Consider the following 22,280-nt stretch of genomic DNA (forward strand, 5'->3'; position numbering starts at 1 on the left):
TGGAACTGTCTACAAAGGAAAATTACCTGATGGAAACCATGATGTTGCAGTGAAGATTTTACTGGAGTCAAAGGGGAATGGAGAAGAGTTTATCAATGAATTAGCAAGCATGAGTAGAACATCTCATGTCAATATTGTTTCTTTACTTGGATTCTGCTATGAAGGAAACAAGAGAGCTATAATCTATGAGTTCATGCCAAATGGATCCCTCAGACAAGTTTATTTCCGAGAAGATGTCAGCGAAGCTGGAATGGGAAAAGTTATATGACATTGCATTAGGTGTCTCTCGCGGCCTAGAGTATTTGCATAATCGTTGTATATCAAGGATTGTGCATTTCGACATAAAGCCGCAAAACATACTCATGGACAAAGATCTCTGTCCCAAGATTTCAGATTTCGGTCTTGCTAAGCTGTGCAAAAACAAAGAGAGCATCATTTCAATGCTAGACGCGAGAGGGACTGCAGGATATATTGCTCCTGAAGTGTTTTCTAAGAATTTTGGAGGAGTTTCGCATAAGTCAGATGTATATAGTTATGGGATGGTGGTTCTTGAGATGATTGGAGCAACGAATATAGAAAACGTTGAACATTCTGGATCAAACAATAGTTCAATGTACTTTCCCGATAGGATCTATAAGGATCTCGATAGGGGAGAAATCATGAGGATTTTTGGAGGTCAGACAACCGAAGATGAAGAGAAAATTGCAAAGAAAATGGTATTGGTTGGTCTATGGTGTATTCAGACCAATCCATCTCATCGTCCAGCAATGATGAAAGTCATTGAAATGTTAGAGGGGAGTTTAGAGGCTCTCGAGGTTCCACCTAAACCTCTCTTGTGTTTACCCGCAACAGTTGCAGAAACAACTGAAGATAGTAATGAGACTTCAAGCTTCGCTAACTCAAGTCAGTTTGAAAGAGGTACTCTCCAAGCTACTGAAGATACTTTACGATTTTCCAACAAAGAAGTTCAAATACCTATTACAGGATCAGCTACCGAATAGAGAAATCTCTTACGTCCAATATTTTTAGATCTTGAGATATTCCTGTCGGCTGTTTTAATAGAATTCCTATTCGATTGTTCTCACTCTAATAGTATGAAATTATGTATTTAAGACCAGTTCAATTCAAGCTAATTGTAGATTTGTCAAACATTTATTTATATATGGTTGGTTTGACGTGTTTTCTAGCCGAAGAAAGAATATTTCAAAATAGGCAAAACACCTTTTCTAGTACTCTTCAAAATTGGACTATACACTCGATTTTCACACTTAAAACAGAGAAAAGAGGATCTCACTTAGATATTGCTATTTTTTTTTTGAAGAGGGATTGCACTCCTCAATAAGACCCGCCAAATAATGAGCTTGGCCCAAGAGCTTGGCAGGAGCCTGGACCACGCACAGGTGTGTTCAATCCGGATATCGGTTCGGTTTAGGTTCGGTTTTTTTCGGTTTTCGGTATTTCGGTTAGTAAAATATAACTACCATTCTAAATCCATATTTACTTCGGTTCGGTTCGGTTTATATACCATCGGTTTTCGGTTTATTCGGTTTTATACCAAAAAACATAATTATTTAGTTTGAGATCATATAAAATGAATTTTAGAGTCATATTGTCAACACAGTCATTTATTAAAAATATATTACATGTTCAAATAAATAAACAAAAAAGTAAAAATGCTTCTACCATCAAATAAAATAATCAAATCTATAATTAAAATCAGAGCCTGAAATTTTGAAAATAAAAATATGAAACCAAACAGAAACATGAAAGAAAAGTTTTTCCACTCTTCCATATTTAGTGTTCATTAAAGTCATGCTTTTTCGATTGAACACGAAACTCTGTTTGTTTATAGATAAGAAAAAAGTTATGAAAATTTTCCATTAATTATTTTTTATCAAATTTATAATCTTCATATTAATTTAGTGAATACTAAAATAAAACAAAAAAATAAAAAAAAAACTTAAAAATACGATGTCTGAATTGCGATGTATTGTTATTTAATTATAGTTCAATTGTTTTACAAATTGTTACTATAACATTATGGTAATAGTTATTAACACAAATTTAACTTATATAACAAATAGATATTCATGTATTGTTATAAAATAGATACATATTTACATGTTTCTACTTTTAGTCGGTTTTGTTCGGTTTATTCGGTTTAATCGGTTATATACCAAACCATATCCAAATCCTACGGTTTTTATAAAATTATATCCATTCGGTTTATATGATATATACCAAAACCAAACCATATTGTCTATTTCGGTTCGGTTCGGTACGATTCGGTTTTACCATATTGAACGCACTTTCAAAAAAGAGAAACACATCTGCCACTTACCGTCACAGAGTACATGTCCAAACCAAGCATGATTAGTGCGCAAAAGAAAATTAAGAGACTTTTTTGTGCACCAGAAAATTAAGAGACTAAACAACAAAAAAATCACATTGAAACTAAAATATTTGGAGCTAAAATCATGAAGACTATATTTGTCTTCTACAATATGATAAAACGAAATATAGAAAAGCTCAAAAAGAAAAAATATATTACAATTTTAAAAATAAAATAAATTACATTTTTCAAATAATTCTTATTCTTTTACAGAAAATTAAAAATTGAAACATCATACATTATTTTCAAACATTTAATTTTAGTATCTATTAAATCACTTTTTTTCTCTTCACAACAAAATAGTGATGACAAGTAAAAATACAATCTATATATTTACATCCAATTTTATTTGAGTGAGAGGTCCGTTTCCTACGTAAGGATGCCGCCAAAAAAAATGAAACGCATTATATTAACAAAGCCCAAAATTCACTTTTCTGAACCAATAAAAATATTTAGTTTTATTGAAAAAATTAGTTCTAAACAATAAAAAATATTGCAATAGGAAAATAAAATAAATCATCTAAAGCATTAAATAAAGCTTATAAGAATAATAATTTATTGTTTAATTATTTTTAAAATATAAATCAACAATATATATTTTTCCAGTCATATAATATATATTTTCAATATTATTAAATTTTGCACTCTAATAATTTTAAATTCATTTTATAATTTATATTTTGTAAAATTGATAGATATGCATTACATATATTCAATTAGTAATATAATAAATTTAACTAAACTAAAAATATATAAGAAAACCCAGACGTAACCCGGAAAAACCACTAGTAAGGTATATAGTCAAGTATTCGAACAAGAGATGCTTGATAGAAAGACATAACAGAAAAAAAAAGACAAGAGATGGAGAAATCATTTTCTTCCTCAGATTAAGGTCAATTTAGTTCCATACACATGTCATTAGGGATGGGCAAGAATCGGATATCCGGATTTTGGAGATATTCGTGATCCGACCCGTTTCGTCTGAATAATCAATTATTCGATTTGATTCGATTCGTAACCATCCAGAATATAGATATTCAGAGTCCCAAATATCAGATAAATTTTAGATTTTTGACCGGATATCCAATTCGATCCGTAAAAAATATATAAAAAATTAAAAAATAAATTAAAAAGCCAAAATAATACAAAATAATATTATTATCACAAAAATAAAAATTTATTTACTTTTTAAAATTATAATAACTAATATAATAAATTTTGTAAATAAAAGCACTGTAAAACTTATATAATATATAATATTATATATATATATTTATATATATATATATATATATATATATATATATATATATATATATATATATAATTCTTAAAATATATGTATATATATGCAACAGATTGGATCAGATATTCATTCCTAAAAATATTAGCATTTTTGTTTTGTTTCGTTTCTTACGGATATTGCATATTAGTATTTGTTTTACTTCATCTAATTATGGATATCCAGACTTTTCAATTCGAATCAAAAGGGATAACTAATTGCTTAGCCGTACATGTCACTGATCTAAAACAAGTCGTCATGTTCTTCTCTGGTAGTAAGAAAAGTCAGCTACTTCAATTCTTTACGTTTCTCCCATGTTCTAAAAATCGGCCGCTTAGCCGCCTAGGCGGCCGTTTAGCCGCTACGCGTCGGCGTTACGCGTCACTCTTCCGTTCCGATTTATGCCAAATCGATTTAAAAATCGGATATCCGATTTTCTCCAGGCGGTCTATGACCGTTTAAATGACCGTCTAGCCGCCTAATCTGTTTTTTATTTTTATTTTAAATAATATTTTTATTTATTTGTTTGATCTAAAATTTTATAAATATCATTTATATTCATAATTTTCATGAAAATTACACTATATTAAGTTTATATATTCTATTTGTGTGTTTTATACAATCTTAAACATGAAAATGTATTAATGTTATACATAATTAAAGATTAACTTGTTTTATAACATAGTAAACAATCTAAAAATTTCGCCTCGCATAATTTCCGATTAATCCCTGATTTTTTCTTTAGGCGCTAGGTCCAATCCGACCGTCCGACTAGGCGTTCCTGAACGGGGCGTTTCTCCCATCTATTCAAAGTCAACAAACACTGCTCTGTTTATTAATTTTCTTTTCCTCTTTCTCATTTTTAATCACAGCAAAGTATATTTTTTTCGTTATCCATGGAATCTCCAAGGACCGAGTTCTTTCTTATTTTGTTATTATTGTTTTATCATCTTCCTTGTGTTCCAAGCCAGAAACAACCAACTGTGTATTGTGAAACTCCGTTTCAGTGCGGAAACATCACAGTCGGTTACCCTTTCCCGGGAGAGCAACGCTCCCCATCTTGCGGTCACCCTTTGCTGAATCTTAGCTGCAACAAAAGCTCAAACACAACGTCTATTAATCTCTCAGGCTACAACTACACTGTCCTCCATATAGACATGAAGGAGGAATCTATTACACTTAGACTTTCAATTTCGGGTTCTTTCTGCTCCGCTTTATTCTCCTCTTCACCTTTGCCTCAAGATCTCTTACAGAACCTACCATCTTACAAAAGCCTCACCGTGTTCTACAACTGTGACCCTCGTCGCCATTTCCTTGGCAATTTCACATGTCCGATGAATAATATTGGGTCGGTGGTTCAGGACTCCAGATATAATAAACTTTGTGATAAGAGGTTTAGCGTCATTGTTCCTGCAAGTTACGTTCCAGAGGAAGAAGCTTTGAATATTACACATTTAGAAAGTGTTCTTAGAAAAGGTTTTGAAGCGAAACTGAATATGGAGGAGATACCTTGTCAAGAATGTTTATCCACTGGTGAAATCTGCGGCTTTAGTATTTCCGGAAAGGGTTGCTGACGGCAATTCATAGCCGTCTCACGTACCCGTTACGTTTCCGAGACGGGGACACGGCCGGGACGGCGAGAAAACGTTTCCGTGACGTTTCTCTATTATAACTCCAATATTTTAATTCCCTAATGGTTACTGCTCGTGGTTATATCAAATGTTCTCTGTTTTGTTAACTCTATGATCGTGTCTATATGTTCTTTGCTCTGTTTTTTAGTTTATGGTTGTGAATTTATGTTCTTTGCTCTACTTTTACGTTGAAATTTATAGTTTGACTTGTTTATAGTTTAAACTTATAGATATTATATATCTTTTTATACACATATATATGCCGTACCCGTATCTTTACATTTTTAGTTTTGTCGTTTCCCGTCCCCGATTCCGTCCCCGTTTCTGTCCCCGTATCCGTCTTGGTGCAACATAGGCTGCAAGTATGTATCAGGATCAATACAATGCCGTGTTAGTCATGATAGTGGTAAAAGTCGCTTTCATGAATATTCATTACTAACTTTGACATTCTGAATGTTCATTACTCCAGTAAATTTTGCAGGTAATTACAGTATGAATCTCTTGATTCTGATTACAATCGGGACAGGTTAGGATATTGATTGCTGTTCCGGCTTGTGTCTGAACTTTCTAGTGAACGAAACTAACTTTGGATTTGTATATTTCAGTTGCAGGGTCAATAGTTACTGCATATTTGGTGATGATTCTAGTATTCTTGTTATGCGAGAGAAGAAAGAAAAAGGCTCTGAGAAAACAAAACCTTGAGGCGCTTGTAACCTCGAGACTATATAGTTATAGACAAATCAAGAAAATTACCAAATCATTTTCAGAAGTAGTTGGACGAGGTGGATTTGGTACCGTACATAAAGGGAAGCTACGTGATGGCAGTAAAAGTCTTGAAGGATTCGATGAGCAATTGTGAAGACTTCATCAACGAAGTCGCTAGCATCAGCCAAACATCTCATGTTAACATTGTTTCTCTGCTTGGTTTCTGCTACGAAGGGTCGAAAAGAGCGATCGTCTATGAGTTTGTAGAGAATGGATCTCTAGATCAGTCGCTGAATCTTGATGTAAGTACACTATATGGAATTGCGCTAGGCGTTGCTAAGGGAATTGAGTATCTGCACTACGGTTGCAGAACAAGGATTGTGCATTTCGACATTAAACCTCAGAATTGTGTTGTTAGATGATAATTTGAGACCCAAAGTTTCTGACTTTGGTCTTGCTAAACTCTGCCAGAACCAAGAGAGCATCTTGTCATCGCTTGACACAAGAGGAACTATAGGATATATTGCTCCAGAGTTGTTTTCAAGAATGTATGGAAGTGTGTCTTACAAGTCAGATGTGTACAGCTATGGAATGTTAGTTCTTGAGATGATCGGAGCAAGGGACAAAGAAAGGGTTGAAAAATCTGATCTGAACAACAGCTCGGCTTACTTTCCGGATTGGATCTATAAGGATCTTGAAAGTGGAGATAGCACCAAGCTTCTTGGCGGTGAATTGAATCAAGAAGAAGAAGATATAGCTAAAAAGATGATCATAGTCGGTCTTTGGTGTATTCAGTTATGCCCTTCAGATCGTCCAATGATGAACGAAGTCATTGAGATGATGGAAGGAAGTTTGGATACTCTTAAGGCACCTCCTAAGCCTCTTTTGCATATGCCAATGCATAATATTCCAGGGTCATCTCAGCCATCAGGTGAAAGCTCAATTTACTCCGAAGTATGATCCAATGTATGTGGAGAACCTATTAAACTACAACTTAGTATTAATAAGTCTGATATTCATCTGTACTTAATTTGTCTGTGGGTTGTTTGTTTGGTTGGCATAAAAGTAAGTATTGCTACCGTTCAGTTTCATTTTTGAGTTTTTTACACTTAGAGACACTTTCTCACTTTTCAATTACTCTATAGGACACTTAATGCTTGAAACACATTTTTTCAAGTAAAAAAAGACTCCTATGACCCTAGACTTTATTCTTTCTCTCATTGTCTTTATGTTTTTAATATAAAAGCTGTTTTCTTCTCATCACATGGATATCTCTCATCTTCTTACTCCACTTAATGTTTTCATTTACTTTTATTTCAAATTCTAAAATGTATTAAATAAAAATAATTGTCATAATAAATTATACATAAAATTTTCTATCTTTTAAAATTCATTTTCATATATATATATATATATTAACGTGTAAACAAAATTAAGTTTGGACGTGGACATCAAAGCGTGGATAGTAGAGTTGTAAACTAGTTGTGGACATGAACATCTTAACACGGAAGCCGTTGGCTGATACCTTTAAGAGCATATTCTTCGCCATAATCTCCGAAAGGAAAAACCTACATAACCACGTTTCCAGCGTTACTCCCACCGTCACCGTCACCGGCACCGCCGAGGCCACCACCACGATCGAGCGGTTCCAACTCACTAAAAATCTCATTTTTGGATGCTGGAGATTTACTATGTGACCACATCCAATCCAACGCAACTAGCTCTCGATCTCTCATAAGACAGCTCTGATCGAGCTCCAATGGATAAGACATCTCTGATCGAGCTGTCTTATCGGAGATCGAGAGCCAGTTGCGTTGGATTGGATGTGGTCACGAGGAAGTCTCTAGCATATCGATGTACATCGGATCGAAAGATGAGACCTTTAAAGTTAGAACCAAAACTCGATCGTGGTGATGGTGTCGGTGGTGCCGGTGACGGTGGGAGTAACGGTGGAAACATGGTTATTTGGGTTTCTTCTTCCCGAAGACGATAGCGAAGAACAAGCTCTTAAAGGTATAAGCCAATGACCTCTGTGTTAAGGTGTCCATGTCCATAAATAGTGTATAACTCTACTATCCACGCTTTGGAGTCCACGTTCACAATTAATTTTCTTTACAAGTTAACATACATATATGAAAATGAATCTTAAAAGATAGAGAATTTTATATATAATTTATTATGACAATTATTTTTATTTAATATATTTTAGATTTTGAGATAAAAGTAAATAAAATCATGAAGTACAATAAGAAAAATAATCAAAAAACTAACATTCTCTTTTTCTTAAGGGTATAGTTATCCAAAAATCCAGTGGATCCCACAAAAAAATGTGTCACAAGTGGAAAGTGTCTATGAGTGTAAGAAAAACTCAAAATGTGTCCTAAATAATAATCAACTCTTCATTTTTAGTCATTTATGTTTCAAAATGTCGTTTAGACTTAACTAACACAAGAAATCTTGTTGTTTCCACTAGTAGAAATCTCGACTATTTATTTTGGTAGGAAGTAGAAATCTCGACTATTGTCACGAAAAAACCATAATCTTTTTTTTTGCAATTTTTAAAAAGTAATGAAAAACTAAAAAAATGCCACAAAATGAGAAATGTTTCTATTGTATCCGAATCGTGGTTAAAACCCCCATGAATTTACAACGAAACAAATATAGCTAAACATAGCCACAATTTTTCCACAAACATTTTGTGTCATGAAATAAACATGGATACATTTGTGGCTAATCCACAAAAATATATATGAAATAACCACCATTTTTTCACGGTTATGCCAATATTTTACCACGAATATTTTGTGAAAGAATAGTCACAAAATAAAATAGAGCTAGAAATGTGGCTAATCGACAAAAATATATTTTTGCCACAATTTACTTTAAAATTTTGTTGCTATTTTATAAATTGTCATGACTTTGCCATGAATATTTTGTGGCTAGTTCAAACCCTAAACATGATTTTAAATACTAAACTCTAAACATGAACCTTAAAAGTCTATTTTTTTATTTTTATTTTAAATCTTAAACTTAAACTCAAAATTTAATCTTTTCAAAATTTAATTCCAAATTTTAAATTTAAACACCAACACTATACTACAAACCCTATACCTCAAATCATAAATATAACCACAAAATATAATATTTTCAATGACAAACGCCAAATCTTAAACACACATTATACAAATTTAGTATTTCAAACTTTAGTCTCAAATCTTATACTAAAACCCGAACCCCCAACTTAAACTTCAAAACCTTATTTCATGAACACTAAAAATTACTCTATAAACTTCAACCCTATATCAAACTCCAAACTTTACTAATCTATATTTATTATACACAAACCTTTAACACAAAATTTAAACCCTAAACCTTAAATTCCAAACACAATTAACCTTAAACTCTAAACTCTAAATGTAATCAAAAACTCTATTTCTTAAACTATTATACATTAAAAAAAAATTATAATTCAAAACTCCAAATTATATATTTTATCTTATAAATTTACACCAAAAATCAAAATTCAGAAATATAATTCTTTTGCAACTAAAGTTTATTATAATCATAATTTAAACTTAAACCACACATTCACATTCATATTCTAGATTACATATTTAAAATTTCAAAGATGAAATTAAATTTATAAAATTAAATCAAAACATAAAATCACAAAAATATAAAGCTAAAATGGAGTTTCAAATTGACCAAAAAAAATAATAAAAATTAAGAATTCTCATCTATTTTTTTGACCAAAAAAAAAATTAAGAATCCTCACTGGTCAATCTATAAGTGCAAAGATCACAATTTTAGACCATTCATTGCATTTTAATCCAATGGACCAAATTACTTCATCTCTCTCTCTCCCTTTCTATGAACAAATATTTTTTTCTCTTTCACTTTCTTCTATAAATCCTAGGTCTCTCTCACTTTATCTCGAGTCGTGTCTTTCACAAATTAATTTTGTGTATTTGCAGTCCATATATACAAAGTTTCTCAATGATGGTCGGACTGTGAAACTTTCTAAATGTCATCCCAGCCTCTATGCCTACATCTAGGAACAATAGCTGACACGTAGATACAGAATGATTTACTAACACAATTCACTTAATTTTTCCTTTTATCTTCTTCATACTCTTTATCTTCGTCTATTCCTTCCATATTTACAAACAAATCTTCTTCTTCAATCCTTCTCTTTTACTTTATCGAATCATTATATTTCTTTAGATTGATTTATCAATTTTTTGTAGTTCTTAAAGAAGAAGAAACATAGAGATGAAGAAGGAGTAAAGATAAGAAAAAGAAGATTCATGAATTCATTTATGGTTTGAACTCAATGGAACAATATGTAGGAACCTTATTTTACTACCATAGGACAACTGATATTTGTAAAAAATAATAAAAATCAAAATTAAAATTACAATACCGAAATACAAGAATAAAGAAGAATTGCAGAGTCGAGATGATTAATCTCTTTCCTTAAATCTTTAAATGTCCTGTAATGTGATGGTTTTATAGCGCTCAGATTCCCAGGATACAACTGCAGCATTGTTTCTGTTTACCATCACCGAAAAACAGAATCTATCGAATTTATTTCTGTGTTGTACTCTCAGACTCAAAAAACAAAAGATACTAACATAACTATTCAAAGTAGTAGAAACTGATTTGTTGTTCAAAGTCTATTTTTTTCTATAATGCTTACTAGCCATTTTATAGAAAAATAATGAGAAGCACAAATTTCATTCTTCAACACAAAAATGAAACCTCCATGGTACACTAATGGAGACTTTAATTCTTGTCAATTAGTATGTGAATTTATTCCACATTTTGACCAAGAAATTAAAGAGTAAAATTATTATTGTTTTGACCAATTCAAACAAAATAATATACTTTAAAATGAATTTCTTTTTTATATTTTATCAATATAAAAGATCAACATATATTTGATTTAAGTTAATGAACATGAAGTCCAACTAACAAATCAAAACCCAAATCCAAGATCAAATATCTAATGTATGTATTTGATACTTTATATAAGATTCCCAAATCACACACATTAGACCTCCATTTCTCATTCAAATAAAATTTCATTTTTGACATATGAATACATTATTCATAATGTTCAAAAAATAGTTCCAACACAACATAAACCTATATACAAACGTGAATTGATGGCCATAGTGTTGTCCAAATAGAAGTAGAAGCACTATCTTAATGGACGTCATTTTGTGATTCATACTGATCAAAAAAAGTTTCAAGTTCTTGCTTGAGAAACGAAACGTATCTTTTGATTATCAAAGGTGGCTAACAAAACCGCTGGGTTTATGATTTTGAATTTTTGTATAAACCAAGCATCAAAAATACAGTGGTAAATGGTCTTTCTCAGATTGTTTCACCAGCTAAGAATTCTGTTTCGTCACTACTACTATCAGTGATGGTTCCTCATGTTTTACAATTACATAATTCATTCAAAGAATTGAGCAAGATCCAATTCTTTAGCCTAAGATTATTAATTTTCTGGTCAACTAGACCCAAACTCGCCTTTTAGGGTGAGAGATGATCTGATGTGGTACAAACATCGTCTACTGATACCTGCAACATCTGCTTTGATTTTTTTAATACTTAGTGAGTAGCATGATGTGTTTCTCGGGGGTTACTCAGGAGTATTGAAGACATTGAAATGGATAAAGCAGTCATTTCAGTGGGACAAGATCTTGCCATATATGTGCACTGTGTCATGTGATTATATCACTGAGTATATCGTAATAGTAAAGCAGTCCTTTTGTGAAAATATCAAAATACAACGAAAAAAGTAAAAAAATTCAGATGTCGGGTGATGCAGTTAGGCGTAGATCCTCATAAGATAGATAAGTATTGTACGTTGTCCAGTCGTCTATCTAATCTTTATCATAATTCTAATATCATAATAAATCAGTCTTAAAAAAGTTGTTTTTAAAAATATATATATTTTGAACTAAAACATCTCACATTTTGAAACATTGTGTACTAGTATTAATCCCGTGCGTACGCAAGTAAGAAAATTGTTAAATAAAACCAAATTTCAGTTCTATATACACTGAAAATTACATGTTTAGTTAAAAATGTTAACACACTTATCATTGACTAAACATATGAAAAACAGTTTAATTTGTTTATTAAAAATCACATTGATTAAAATTAGCTCTTGGAGCACAAATATTAGTTTGAAGTTCTTCAACAAAACTGCTTTATGTTAGTCGCTACAGTAGATCCTGATCCTATTGATGCACTTACATTGTTATCAACCAAATACGCTCTCATTCTTGCTGACTTATGTTATGCCACTGAAGGCCTTGAAATCTGCAGGTGGAAGTCCATTTTCAGCAAAATTGATATCTATCTATATATATATATAATAGAGTTTACTCTCTCCAGGTGATGCCACGTCATAAATTCGGAGGCTGAGAGCGCGACACATGTCAAGGCAAAACTCACCAAAACCTAGAGTGACACGTGGCACATGAATTGCTTTCTTCTTTTGTTAGAATTATATCTACCGTAGCCCACTTTCTCGACTGAATTCGAAGCCCATTAACGGCCCTCCTATTCTCCACAACCTTCATCTTCTCTAATCCCTAATTTCCATATCCTCTACGAGAACGGCAACCTCTTCCCATCTTCCTCCATTAACACCCCCCCCCCCACCCCACTTAATTCTCCCGTATCTCTTTCCCTCTATGTCAATTTAGTTACTCATTTTCCATCTGTAACTGCTTTGCAGATCCAAAATTTGTGATCCTATAAATAGCGATAAAATCCTCTCCAAATTCCAGTTTTCATCAAACCATTCTATTTTTTCATTAAAAACACAAGAAGCCAAAGGGTCATCATCCTCCGCGAAACTTTAAGATGATCTTGCTGAGGTTAAGATTGAGTAATGATCTCTCACCTCGAAGGAACCAGTTGACAGTCGTGGTGCATGTTCGCCGCCATTGCCAGCGCGTGTCGTGGATCTCAGCAACGGTGGAGAAGAGAATTCCAAGCAAGATGACATCTGATATCAGAGCCATGGCTAATCTATGTACAACTGGAACTGGGCCTAGGGAGAGGCCGCATCCACATTGGATCGGGAGGACTGCGAGGAGGATGTTGATAGAGATGGCAGTGATAACATAAGATGAAACGGCGGTAAAGAGAAGACAAGTGGAGGTTAACTATCTTATGATATTCTGTTAAATAGTCTTCCACGCCAGAGTGGCCACTGATCGGTATACAAAAAGCGAAATCATAGTCTTGCGTATGGAATCATAGTACAGTTGACGAATCAAGAGTAAAAATGAGAGATACTTTAATGTAACGATTGTTGTTTTCTCATCGGCTTTCTCTGTTTGTAATTAGAGAAATAGAGAGAAAGAAATAATTTCTGCAATGGTGATTACTTTTACAATCATTTACCAACTAAAGATCGTCAGTAGTTGAGTGTAAAGAAAATAACATTCTTTGTCATAATTGTGAAATCCAATTAGGTTTTGATTTCTCCTCTGTTTTTATGGGGTTGTTTTGAAACTCTGGTCTGTTTGTGGTTTTTATAGATCGCTTCGTTGAAAAATAATTATAAGCTTCAGAATGGAGACACTGAGTTTTGAAGCGCATAATATTTTGCTTATACACTTACATTATTAAGTTATGCCGTTTAATTGATATTCTTGTGCTCATAGTTTACATGAAAGGTCTAGAAGGATATAGTAGGAAGCGATTATTACTATGTTGCTCCTGAATTATCAAAGAGGGATCCATATTTGGACTTTGGAGTGCATGGATTATTCTATACATTTTGCTTTGTGGTGTGCATTTTTTTGAAGAGCATAATCCTTTTAATTGTGTAATTATATATGCTTTACGATGTGAATGTGGAAACTGAGAATGGGATCCTTGGCACTAAACAAAAACTATAAACTTTCATTCAATACAGCAAACACCGTAAATATTATAGAACTGAATTACTTCATCTGGTTTTAATCTCTAAAGAGAAAAACGAAATTCAAAAAACATTTATATGTGGTCTGGTTTATCCTTATTTCCAGATTATTAATGGTTAGATTATGGTTTAGTTCCTCAAGTAAATTATTTGGTATGATGTTGTATGAAACTCAATTAAATTCTCCTATAAATGCAATACTTTTATAGTCTTTATTGATTTATAAAATTATTAATTATTAATCTGTAAAAATATTTTCAAATAGCATGAGCAAAATGTCCGACAAATAATTTTGCTAAAAACAATTTCAGAAGATGCTAAAATAATTTACAAACATAATTAGTAAAACACTAATAGTTAAACAAAATTTCATTATAATTTGAAAATATAATATAAACTGAAACAAACATATAGTATAAAACATCATTTGTTGTTAACTAAAAATCTATTAATTATTATTTATGACATTATTCGAAATATTTCTATGGTACTTTAAAACATACCTTTTTATAATTTTATCACATTATATTGTATTTTCAATTGATTTATTTTGGAGTAGATTAATTTATTATTACGAGAAAATTAATTAGTGTAACATTGTTATGAACTAATTGTATGGATGTCCATTAGACCCATTAAACATATGTTTTAGGGTTCTAGAACCCTAGCTTTGTATATATATGTGTACTATTATCTATAAAATAATAAGATTAATCAATTCCCTATTTCTCTCTATTCACAACATGTTATTAGCACGAAACCCTACCCGTGTGACCAACATTCAATACACGAACCCATCGAGAAAATCAAGATCTATTCGTTTGGGAATAATGGCGTCTCCGGTCTTTCTGTATTCATTATTGATCGAGATAAGTATTACCTAATCTATTAAACTTAACCTCGCTTATAATTAGAACATCTTGTATGCGTTGTTATTACTGAAAGTATATGATTTATTATCTTAGCTAAACTATGCACGATATGTAGGGTGTGTTCAGTAAATTAAATTATTATTTGTTCGATGCATGTACGTTGATTTGATACCAACGAACCCCTAATTGCAACATCGAGAGAAACAAAAAGACCTTACAACTTCATAATGTTTTGATGAGTATTCGTTACAAGCTAGTACTACTTCCGTTCTTAAAAGTAAGATGTTTTAGATTTTTTTCTTGTTTCACAAAGATAGATTTTCTATATTGTTAAGGTATTTTTTTATACTTTTGAGGAATATTAATTGAGAATATTTGAATTGATTAAATTTTATTGGTGGAAAGTTATTGGAAAGTGTATAATAATTTAAAAAATAAATTAAATTATAAATATTTATTAAATTCTTAATAAGCGTGCATGCTCTAGAAAATCTTACTTTCAGGAACAGAGGGAGTATTATATACAGAGTTATATACCATCTTATGTTGTTTGACAAACCTTAAATGTAATGATCGGTTCGATTTGCTGAATTTAGTTTCGTTCATGTTTTATTGTTTAGTTTACTTTGAGATTGTTTAGATTTGAGATTGAATGCCTAAACATTACTATAAAATCTGAACGCACAGTTATTTGTTACAGAATCTGAACCAATGTCATATAGATTTATAAATAGATTTGTTCGTAAAGTATGGCATGTGACTTGTCAGAATTATTTAAATCAAAATTATCATCTGCATCTAAGAGATAAATCTATTTAGTATTTTGTTTTGATTGTAATGATTTTGCAAGAGATATCACTTTGACGTGAGTTGCTTTAGCTAATTTCATTATATTAATTAACTTCAAATAATTGGCTTTGAACTGCACAGTAACATCTTCTTGTTTTATTTTGATCGTAATGGTTGTGTGCTATAATTTATCAAGGATAATGAATGTTAACTAAAAGTATTGTATCATAGAATCATTCGATATAACAAACATGGTTATAGTTATTTAAAAGTCTTTTACGTGAATACTCTATGATGTGATTTATTTATTATTTATGATGTATTATGCATTATTTTCATACTGTCGAGATGATCTAGTTGTTTGACCATGCAGATATATGTTGATTGACTTGAGTATGAGATATATATTTAACAATAAAACTGTTTAGCATACTAATATTTGAATAACTATTAGCAAGGTATCGTAGTAGCATGTTTTGGTTTATATTTGACACTGCATATTATTTTATAATTTGTACAACAAAATCTTGCTGGTACATATCTTGCTTTATTTACTTGTATCAATCGATTTATTGGTTTGGTGTTGGTTGATTAAACGAAATTTATTAATAGTTATTATATTACGTTACATGTTTCATACTACAAAAGATGTTTGTTAGATGTGTATCCTTGAATATAATTATGTTTCGTTTTTTCACTCTGATTTTCTTTTGGTGAATGGACTATACATATATACTAATATTGAATAATAGCCATATTTATATGAGCAAATTTCAAGTATTGCAGGATTATTTATCTTCTATAATAGAGAAAAGATCAAATTATACCAACGAGAAACATGAGCAGTTGGAATTTTTATATCCATTGCATTTTTCCTGTCAAGATAAGTATTTTATTCTTTCTTGCTTTATACACAAGGTCAATTAATTTTTTATCATTTAAAATAATCTACATAAAATTATTACAAGTGATCTAAAATTCGTTCACTAAATTGATTAATTGGTTAAACCTTGTTAAATAGCATGAAATTAAGAATTTAGCTAATAAAATAATTACTATAGGTATTTATTTCTTGATATAATAAGATACTTCTGTTAATACATCTTTTTATATAATTTGATTATTATTCATTACCATTATATATATAGAATTTTAAGCTTAAATCACTTCTAGTTGATTATATATATTCTCGTGAGTAAAATATGATATTATATTTGAAAAAAGAAAGACCACATTGTTTTCTAAGGAAGTGGCTACAAAAGTCGTTGTTGACGTTAATGTGGATATGTATATGGTCAAAGTAGACCCCAATGAGTTTCTTTCAAGAAAAATATTCTCACAAAAGTGAGAAAATAAGTATGGTAGCAAATAAGAGATATTTCTCTGACCTTATAAGGAAAGAAACTAGTGTGAGTACAATGTCTTGTAGTATCAAGATTATTGGAAGCTCTAAAAGAGCATATACATATGTCTTTGGGAATGAAACTTATACTTTCTCAAGTCTCAAAGATCAAAAGGATCTAAGATGTTGTAACACATGACCTTAAGTTGGGTATGTTGTTGATTTTTAGTTGAGATTCACTTCGAGATTGACAAAAATGCAGTGTTATCATCTCGAGAGGGAGAATTAGAGAATCTCACATCCCTAGTACGTGGAACATCCATAAGTATGTTCACACTGGAAATAGACTTGAAGAGTCATTTATAAAATAAAACCAAGGGATTGTACATCTAAAAAATATTGAGACAATAAGTAAAGAGAAATCTTGAATACCTTGAATCACAAGTATTACCCAAGGCACTATTGTATTGTACTGCACAATGATTAGAAATGGAGATAAAAGTAATAGTAAACCAGAAGTTTACTGAACGTGTAATGTCTGGCAAACCGGTTATGCCATCCCGGTTTAGTAATGATGCGAAAGATAATCATATGTACATTTGTTGAAGAACTATAAGATTCTTACGAATGATTTGCTATATGTTGCTTGCTTACAAGGCACAATATAAGAATACGGTTTTCACCAGTCAAATAGATTTGGAATCTTTTTATACAAGGAGATGTTTGTGGGCTTGATCACCCACTGGTGGACTTATCATCCACCATATGCTTATAATTAATGCATCGACATGAAGTTCGTATGTATCCTTGTCATAGATCTGCAACCTGATGTTTGTGAGACTAAGTAGTAATACTGGTGAATTCACAAGCCTTTGATGATTATTTTATGCATGTGGAGATACATGATGAACATCTTATAACTAATGTTCATACGTAAGATGCAGCAGCATTAATTCGCACAATGCCAAAGAGTAACTAAAAACTCTCCCCATCAAATTGGTTTTGGGTCAGGAACCAAAGACCCCCATCTAGAAAATTAGCACAAGTTGTAGTTGCTCCACCAAACCGCTAAAAGATGGGACCTCGAAAGAGGTTATGAACATGGTGGATATAATCTCCATTGATGATAAAATCTAGAAGATTTTATAAAATTTATTTAAAGACTCGAAAGTTAGTCTATCCAACATTAGGGGGAGAAAATAAATAGCTGGAGAATAAATGAGTTGAATGAATTATCATTGATCCTCGGACTAAAGAGCGTAAATAGAAGTCCAATATAAATGTATGGAGATAATTCTATTACAAAAATTAGCATATGAGTTGCCAGACTCATTTACTGATTCTAAGAAAGTGATTAAGTCACAAGCACCAGCTGTAAATGCTCCAATTAAAATGGATGTCCCAGAAGGACAGTATCAAACTGCTAACGAGTCTAAAGAGTGCTTGAAGCGTGAAAGATCGGTTCAAAATAAAATAATCCTCGGAAAATAAAATGAGCATGAATGAGAATGGCAGAATCGAGGAATGAAATATTAAGGATCTCGAAAAGAGATATAAAACATGACAAGAAAGAATTCAGGTACCTGAGAATAAAGAAATCTCAAATAGCTATGTCGTGTCTGGAACAATATGAACCAATATCAAATCGACGTCGTGAATACTTATGCATGCAATGTAGCAGTTGATGAGAATGAGAATCATAAACCATCTATTGAAAAGTGTACACAATATGATAAATGGTCGAAAAGAAAAAGAAACAATAGATGCATATATCTTGGAAAAAGAGAGTAATTGGACAAGTAGTCCATACACGTGAAGGTGTAAACCAGTGGCACATAAATTGGTCTTTATGTGAATGAGATGATGAAAAGTTGTGAGATGCAAAAGAGTAGTTGCACAAGAGTTCTCACAAAGACCTGAAATTGTTATAAGAAACACATCATCATGTGGTGGAAGCATCAACTTTCAAGTTTCTTTAGTCTGGCAACAAAGAAAAAGAATTAAGGGCCACTGGAACAATGAAATTTATGTTAAAGATCCAAAAGAATATAAAGTGCAAGAAGCAGTAAACCCCATAAGGATTTGGGCTGCGAGAAACAATAAGTGCTAGTTCTTGAGAACATTACCGCGCGAGTATATTGAGCATATAAAAGAAAGAAAAAATATTGGTCATGAAGTACCATGATATTAGAAAATTATTGATCTCTTTCATGATTGAAAGATGTGATTTCGTATGACAAGAGGGATAGTCATACATGTAACTTTCACAAGAAGCAAAATAATAACTCGTATGTATAAATATGCATAATGTGAAGGTTTAGAAGATTGTCTATAAAAGGAAATTTGGACAAGGAGTCCAAATAGACCAAAATATGATCTTTTGTGTGAAAATAATGATATGGATAAGAAGTCCAATGGTCTAAGAGATTATCTGAAAATCAAACGAGTCTATTCAATGAGAATATGTTTATATCCATTCTTAAAAGGATGATATGTATGATGATAATACATCTCCCAAAGATGATGCTTTCGGGGGAGAATATGATGATGCGTGTGGTTGTACTCTTTTTCCTTATCATTGGTTTTGTCCCACTGGGTTTTCCATGTCAAAGTTTTAACGAAGCAACAAATAACACGCTAATAATAGACACCTAAATAGGAATGTCATCAATCTGCCAAAGTATTTTTCGAGATTTAAGAAGCAGGAGAAAATGAGATAGATCAATCATACTTGAAGAAGAATCAATGTATGAACACATTCTATTCTTGAGACATAATCAAAGGTCAAACGTTTTCTAATCAAAGGAGACCTTCTAGATGGAATTAAAATATGAAATTGGTGTCCAGAGAAAGATCTTTGAGTCTATTTTCATCTCCAATTTGAATCAAGTTATTCTTCATTATAGAACTCGCAATATAGCTGTTTTTGTAGGACATGTACAAGCTGTCTCAGAATACCTAATATCGTATGATATTCAAAATACCGCTCGGTATTTTCATCTTACTAGATCCAAATCGGTGCCGAAAGTTAGCCATGGATGTTAGCTTTGATTTCTACATGTTTTGAAGTCATTTTGTCTTACGGCCACCAAGATATTCAAGTTTTAGTGAAGAGTGTCAAATCTGCCAAGAGAAGTAAACCGGTCCAACCCTAAGACGAATAAGTTACTTCATCACATTGGATTGTGTCCTATAAGATATATCAAGTTATGTTCTCATCAGGGGGAGAAGATGCGCGCTGCACTCTTTTTCCCTTCACCATGATTTTTTCCACTGGTTTTTCCTGGTAAGGTTTTTGACGAGCCATCATCTGATGTGCTTTAAGAAATATTTTTGTAATGAACATCCAATGGGGAGTGTTATGAACCAATTATGTGGATGTCCATTAGGCCCATTAAGCCTATGTTCTAGGGTTCTAGAACTCTAACTTTGTATCTGTATATATATATATATGTACTATTATCTATGGAATAATAAAATTAACCAATTCTCTATTTCTCTCTATTCACAACAAACATTAAAATTTGAAAATACTAGAAATAAATAAATTATTAGTTATCATTACTTTAGATATTCTTCAACTATAACAAAGTGAAATAAAAATCCACAAGAAAAAATGTAAATCATTACATTTTCCTGAATTTCTTTTATTTAAAAAATTTGTGTCCTAGCAAAAACATGAATGTTACTGTTACTTTCAAATCTAACCAACAAAATTTATTGAATTTTACAGTATGATATTTTAATAAAAATATGTTTATAATTATATATTGTGAATGGTGTTACCTATTTTTTGTTTACAAAACCCAATTTACAATATCATAAATGTCATGCTACAATAGAAGCTTTTTTCTCATCTATACAAATAAATTAACAAAATATTCTAAATATCAAAACTATTCAAAAAAAAACATATTTTAAATATAATATTAAATACAATATAATGTATAATGAAGTAATTTATATATATATAAATTACTAAATTAAGTCACTTAAACTTAGCACAAACAAACTAAAATAATTTTATTCATTGACAAAGAACTAAAAATATTCAATTATAACTGTAAAAATGAAGAAACTAATAGAAAAATAACAAAAAAACTAAACTATTTACGTAATAGTAAATAAAGACGTAGATATCTACATCAAAGATATCTGATTTACACCTATGAAACGACCTTAAACGAATTAAAATATTTGAAACAGAATTTTATAGTTATATATTTAAGTGTTAATTTAGAATATAAACAATTAGATTTATACTTTCACTAGTTTACTCGGTTCTTAAATATTATTTCTAGCCTAACATATGCCGTAACAAAATGCAATCATGTTGACCCAATCCATTCATACAAATGATAATCATGAGGACCACAAACTTATTCTTAAGAACTTAAAATATAGTAAACCACAATTAACCAACCAATTTTGGACTCAAAATTATCAAAAACCATACAGGGAGAACCCACGTACACCTCATTCACTCAATATAATATTTTATACATCGTAATCTATAAATATAGCCACAAACATCGAACTCAAATATAACTAATTAAGACATACACAATCCTTCAACACCCTAACATTCTCAAAAGCCATACACATTATTATATACTTATCTGATCAAAAGTTTACAAAATACAGGCAGAAAGGGAATATACAATTACATCACCTGTAAAGCACAAAGAAAAATCTTAAAAAGCATGAATTACTTTAGAGATGACTTGAAGTTTTGAGTCATATTCACACAAAAAATTTAATTAGTTAGTTTAATGAAGAATATTATAAAACTAAACATTTGAAATTAAAATAAATATTGAAAATATAATGTTATTTATCAAAGAATAGTGAAGGTTACTGTCATTGTAATTCAAAACAAAAAAATAATTAATTATAATGATCTCATCATTCTTTCATTATTTGTTCGTTTATAATATTTTTTAATCTATAATAATTTTTAAATACTTCATAAATTAATATAAAACAATTTTTATTATAACTTCCCGTCCGGAGGACGGGCCGACTCTAGTCTTCTATATAATTCTCAACCAAGATATATGAAATCAGATTGCAGTCTTATCACGTTTTAATTGCAAACTATGAGCAGTAATAAGGAACATTAAATAAAACCATACCTCTGCTATGATAGTTTAATGTCTAGAATCTACAATGAGCTTTAGCTATTGAACTTAACTCCTTTTTTTGAGCAGCTGAACTTAACTCCTTTTAGAGCCAAATCACAGTATAGTCTATCATTCTTCCCAATATCACACTTAAAAAAATCATACTATTCGGCAATATATGAATAAGGAA

The 22,280-nt window shown here is 31.2% G+C and overlaps 1 protein-coding gene and 1 pseudogene across 1 annotated transcript; both read left to right on the plus strand.

The window, feature by feature from the left end:
* On the plus strand, positions 1–1,182 carry LOC106432068 (PR5-like receptor kinase). Its single transcript, XM_048754769.1, has one exon. The coding sequence runs from the start codon at positions 186–188 to the stop codon at positions 999–1,001; it is 816 nt and encodes a 271-aa protein (XP_048610726.1). The 5' UTR covers positions 1–185; the 3' UTR covers positions 1,002–1,182.
* Positions 1,183–4,265: 3,083 nt separating this feature from the next.
* On the plus strand, positions 4,266–10,458 carry LOC106429439 (annotated as a pseudogene).
* The last annotated feature ends 11,822 nt before the right edge of the window (positions 10,459–22,280 follow it).

Source organism: Brassica napus, chromosome C4 (assembly GCF_020379485.1).
Source record: "Brassica napus cultivar Da-Ae chromosome C4, Da-Ae, whole genome shotgun sequence".
Classification (NCBI taxonomy): Eukaryota; Viridiplantae; Streptophyta; class Magnoliopsida; order Brassicales; family Brassicaceae; genus Brassica; species Brassica napus.